Below are 5,811 nucleotides of genomic sequence, written 5' to 3' on the forward strand. Positions count from 1 at the left end.
GCTTTAATTAAACGGAATGGAATCGAAGAGCAAGAGCTGCCGTTACTCGTCGACGGCCTCCGATTTTGGTTCGGAATGTGATTGTGCAATTAGCGGCACCCTCGCCCGACGACAAGTGTTCGTGATTTAATGTTCTATAGCCTTTGATGTGACAGATGAAAAAGCGTAGAGAAGATAATGGCGCCCTACACAAAGTACAAATAAGGCCACCGATTAGACCGCATGTCCTCCGATATATGGGTGGCATATTTTCCTTTAATGTAGCAGACTTCCAATTCCCAGAGGAAACCAATTGCATTTTAATTTTTTTCCATAATTCTTTTATTTTGTTTTTAATTTTCTTTTCATGAACTTGCTTTAGCACAAACATTTCGTTGTTATTTTCTTAGGTGCATTTGCCAGCTATTAGTTGCTCGTTAACATTTCGCTTAGAAACTAAAATACTCTTTCATAGCAATCCTTAAGTGTGTAAACTAGGAATTAAGCTAGGGAACTGTTAAGTTACTTAATTTACAGAGCGGTTGCAAGCGCGTAATTTATAGGGAGTAATAACTATAGATAGTGTTTTGTGTAGGAATAAACGTCTGAAGGTCGAAGCTTTTGAAGTGCGGCGATAGCGATAGGCTTTGTGTCGGGTGATTACGATAATACTTTCGGCTATCCAGGGGTGGTTAAATAAATACGCCAACAACTTACAGCTCGAATTCGCTACGGATGGGTCTTACTCTAGGTTAGGATTATACGTATATATATATATATTTTTAGAGATATATACAAAAACATATGTACGCTACAATTATATCACATGAAAACCATTTGTACGCCCTCGAATATTGCACGCCCCCGTCAGAAGGAGTAACCCCTTATGGGTAACCATTGGTCAGCGCTTAGGGGATCTGCCCGTTCATGCGCATCTCGAGCTCCTCCTCCTCCTTGGTCAGCGGCACGGTGGTGTGGTTGTACAATCCCTGGGCCATCAGCTGCAGTGCCAGCGGATTTTTGGAGCCCGTCGACTTCTTGATCTTGGCCCGCTTGTTCTGGAACCAGATCTTGATCTGCGCCTCGTTCAGGCCCAACTCGCTGCTCAGCTGCTGGCGTCTCCGCTCGGTCAGATAGCGATTCTCGTTGAACTCCCGCTGTAAGTGGAAGAAATGGAATGCTGGATGAGTTTCGGATGGCAAGGATATCCATGTTGTATAGTCAGGTAGGGAAAATCAATTATTTGCGGTTTCGGCCGAGCGTGGCTGATTGGTTAAGTACGGACGGGACACCACATTGCCAGGATGCATTAGCAGCGGGCGGTGTCAATATTTTGGTGCAAATATGACACAACAAGCGTAGGGCAATTGGATATGGATATGGATGGATATTGGTATAACCATATAACCATATATGGAAAAAAGAACTGAATCTCACCTTAAGGCGGGCCAACTGCTCGCTGGAGAACGCGGTGCGTGGACGCTTCTCGTCGTTGGTCTTGTCCTTTGGCTGTTTGGGGCGGCGGTAGCGGGGTCCTGGAATAAACAAAAACACGAGAAATACGTTAGTTCTATTTGCATAAATGCGCCACATACTATTAATAATATTAATGATTCAATTAGCATATGTCTGGGCGGAATTCCTCGGCCGGAGCTGGAGCTCCCTTTCGCGTGCTGGCGGGGAAGTGTTCAATTTGTCAGCTGTCAGCGCAAGAGAAGAGTAGAACTCCGGCGAGTTAACGAACCCAAAGGTCTACGGCATATTTTAGGCAAATGATTTGCCAGCTAGCCAACTCTCTAATTAGCGACTAAGTCCAAGTCACCGGCTAATTGGCAACGCGGCACCGCAGCAATCCGTAGTGCTTATTAGATTTCCACACATTGTAAATTATAATTTAATTGACCGCCAGTAAGTGGAGATCGTTTGATTAATTCCTAGCCGCGGAGTGGGGCCATCAACGCCTCGCTTATGGGCTGCCATCGATTGCATCGACACCAAATTAAAAAACCATTGCCGACCATAAAAAAGCACTTAACTCGTCAATTAACACACGATCTAAGAAGAGCTGCAAGGAAAATCTCCGCTTGTCAATGGAAAACTCTTCTCCTTTCGAAGGGGCTTCCCCCGCCATCATATCTCCCCCGCACCTACTTTTCCCCTGTCAATCGTCAGCGCGTTTTAGGGTCTCGGCTTCTGCGTGGCGTGTGTGCGTGAGCGGTGACCTTCGACCTGAGGATCTAACAGTTCCGATAGACAAGCGCTGGCTCTGCGCTACATGTTGTCACATAAAGTGTCGCTCTTCAAAAGCAGCGCAGCACTGCGTGAGGCCCAAAATCGGATTCGGATTCGGATACGAAATGGGAATGGGAATGGGCATGGTTATAGAAATGGGAGTCAGATTCGGGCTCATTGCCATTGTCCGCGTGTCGCCTAATTGTGGCAGTGTCCTTCGGATTTATGACACAAAACAGAGCTGCTTGAAAGGCTGCCGCCAACATAACGCTCCCCAAGGGTGGTCCCCATGTAACCATATACCATTTACCATTTTCACATCTTTTTTTTTTTAACGAACCTTTGGGACTTCCTTGTTTTGACAACACTGAAGATGGTGCCCGACGAACCCTCTTTCTGACCCACTTAAACGCTAGGTAATCGCATAGATACTAACCTGAGCTGGGACGATCGCTGTAGCGGGTGCAGTACACCCAGGCGGGCCACATCTCGTTCTTGCCGCCCTCTGTGGTGGTGGATCCCGTCTCGGAACGCGTGTCATCCGAGGACTCCATTCCGGAATCTCGGCTAACGGCGGATGGCGGCGGGATTGGCTGCGGCTGGGGACTGCTGGCATTGACTCCGGATCCACTGGCTCCCAGTCGGCTACTGGGCGAGGAGTTCAAGGAACTGGCCGCCGAGGAGCAACCCGACGAGGAGGAGCTCGAGCTGGTGGCCACGGAAGAGGTGCTGCTAATGGTCGAGGCATTGGAGGCGGGTGGCGGACTGGCCAAGCTGCTGGCACTGCTACTCAGCGGAGGTTGGGTCATCGTAGGGGCAGCAGGTTGTCCGATCTGCGAGACCGCCTTGCACAGGGATCCCAGAGCAGATTTCTCTGGATTGGCATCGCTCATCTTGGAGCTCATGGGCGGCGGGATGACGGCATTGGCTGCACTCCTGCGCAGCCGACTCTGCACGATTTCCTCGTGTATCCTGGGATAGGCAGCCGGATTGAAGCAGTTAAGGAAGTTGGCCCGTTCCAGCATCATGGCCGCAGTAGCGGCTGCGGCGGCAGCCTGCTGTTGCCGGCTAAACTCCAGCAGATCCACTCTTGTAAAGGCGGAGGGCGTGGCAGTCTGGGAACGACTCGCCTCGAAGGGGCGGAATATGCTGGCCTGGTTCTCCATCGACTTGCCCGGCTTCTGGACATCTCCGAAACGATCGCTCAGGATGTTGGAGATGGAAAAGGCCAGCGAGGGCTTGGCCGTCGACTGCTGCTGGTGGGCGGGTGGTGGCAGGCGTCCGCCCGCCGACGTATCATCCACATCCACATCAATGTCGTCATCCTCCTCCGCCTCCTCCTCCTCGTTGGTGGTGTGCGTCTGATTGTGGAAACTCATGTCACCGATCACGGAGTCGCTTTCCTCCTCCTTGATGGTCAGCGGCGTGGACGAGGCGGGCGTGGAGCAGGATGCGGGCGATCCACTGCCACTGAGGCGCTGCTGCAGTGCAGCAGCATGAGCGTGGGCGGCCGCAGCAGCAGCTGCAGCAGCGGCGGCTGCAGCGGCATCGAAGGCCATTGCCGGATGGTGGAAGACACCGGCGGCCAGTTGCTGTTGGTGCAACTGCTGCAGTTGCTGCAGCTGGTGGAGGTGCTGCATTTGCTGCTGCTGTTGCTGCTGCTGCTGTTGCTGGTGGTGAAGATGCTGCATTTGTAGGGTAATGGGGCTGGGCGCTGACTGTGGACTGCAGCGATCCTCCAGGGCCATTGGTTTCGACTTGGTGCTAAATCGCAACTCGCTTAAGACACTTGTCACTGGGTCACTTGACACTGAGCCACTGATTCTTCTGATTGCTCAGAATCTTCTGATTCTCTTCTCTGTTTGGTGTTTTTTGTTTGGCTTATGCTTTCGTGTTTGATTTGCAACTGTTGTTCCGACACGCACGTCTGTTCACATCGAGCGCAACGACTGAATTAGTTGACTACTTCGGAATCGCAGCGCCGACGTCGGGGAGAGTTAACGCGAGAGCCGATTGAACTGTCACGGTGGAAAGAGAGGTCCGAGTGCGGGAGCGAGAGGGCGAGATCCCACAAGTAGCTGGCGAAGTGTGTGCGAGCGAGCGAGTGAGTGAGTGACAGCAGTTGGTGACAGTGACATGAAGAGATGAGAGTAGAAGATGTGTCTTTTCGGCCTTACACTGATCGATTTTCGCTCTCTCTTAGCCTTGTCACCTGCCCCATGCGAACCGGTTTCGCCGGCTCACTCACTCCTATTAGCTGGCCAGAGCGCTCTCTCGCTCGCTCCCTCTCGCTCTCACTCTCTCTTGCCAATTTGGCGAGGGGGGCTTGTTAGGCAGCAATATGACTTTATTATGCGCATGCTGGAGCTGTCAGCCGGTTGACAACTGTGTCCCCAGCGAACTGCGCAGGCGCAAGCTCTCCCTCTCTCACGGGGCGTTACCGAGTGGGGGTCATATAGCGGCACTGTTCACTCCCTCTGCGAGTAGGCCAGGAAAATGGCTGCCTTTCCATGAGGGGGAGAGCCACATGCCATCTCTTTCCACAGACACTTTTCATAAGCATTTAGTTTTTGTTGATTTTGTTTTCGGCCGCGACGTTTCAATCTGCGTTTTCTACAGCCTACAACTTTATCGACACCACCTTTAGGCCATGTGTAGAGGGGGAATCGAAAGAGAGGAAAAAAACCGCAAAGCTAATTGTTTTAATTTAAATGAAGGGAAACTTTTTATCACCCCCACTCCCACCACCAGTATCATTTGCGATTTTTCACAAAAATACGCTAAATACACGATGACAATTTATTTTTGAGGCCTTCAATTAACCAGTTAAATGTGCCTTGAAAAACAGCTGACGAAATTGATTGATATTTAATTGACATTTAATTTATTTATTTGCCCATCGAATATCGATTTGCCAGACGAGCGAATGAAAAACCATCGCTAACTGTCAAAATAAACCTTAGAAGGTGTTAAAAACGAACGCCATTTGGCATTGGACATTAACAATAACGCTTTTTTGTGGGGCTCTAATCAACCGACGATCTACAAATGTGAAACATGTGCTGCAAATAGTGTATAGATGTGGGATTCCGAACATATAACCACTGATATATAGCTCATAAATCAACGAATCTGTTCGATGTGAATAAAACCGAAATCAAATAACGAAATCGCTAATGAATTGCCTTATAGCTAGCAGATTTTGTTGTGTTAATTTTTGCATAATAAAAGCGATCGTTGCCATGTGGGCTACTGATTTATGGGGCAAAGGATTTAATTAGAGAGTAATCTCGCCACCACTCACACTCCCACATTTCCTGTTGCCAATTGTGACATAAGCAATTCGCGCCAACAAACTAACGCCCAAACAATAAGCCATAATCCATATTTAGAGCAAATTTCGTGGTTAACCTGTTCCACAATCAATGGGCCGAAATTTATTCAATTTTTATGCGCATTTTTATAAGTATCAAATGGACTTGAATCGAATATAAATTAATAAATATATTTGAACAGCTCAGATGCATAAATTGAAATTCCGTTGAGTGGTCTTAACCGTTTCGATTCGATCTTAACCGGTTCGAACGCACCTTCCAGTCT

General features: G+C 49.0%; 1 protein-coding gene across 2 annotated transcripts; it reads right to left on the reverse strand.

Annotated features, from left to right (window-relative positions):
* Positions 1-294: 294 nt before the first annotated feature.
* On the reverse strand, positions 295-4,499 carry en (engrailed). Of its 2 annotated transcripts, none has more exons than NM_165841.2 (3): positions 2,648-4,499; positions 1,417-1,514; positions 295-1,136 (listed from the first exon to the last, which is right to left on the reverse strand). In NM_165841.2, the coding sequence occupies exons 1-3, from the start codon at positions 3,957-3,959 to the stop codon at positions 888-890; spliced, it is 1,659 nt and encodes a 552-aa protein (NP_725059.1). In that variant the 5' UTR covers positions 3,960-4,499; the 3' UTR covers positions 295-887. The 2 variants fall into 2 exon arrangements, with proteins under 2 accessions (NP_725059.1, NP_523700.2); NM_078976.4 differs by having other exon boundaries at positions 2,648-4,172.
* Between the last annotated feature and the right edge of the window lie 1,312 nt (positions 4,500-5,811).

This window comes from Drosophila melanogaster, chromosome 2R (genome assembly GCF_000001215.4).
Source record: "Drosophila melanogaster chromosome 2R".
NCBI lineage: Eukaryota > Metazoa > Arthropoda > Insecta > Diptera > Drosophilidae > Drosophila > Drosophila melanogaster.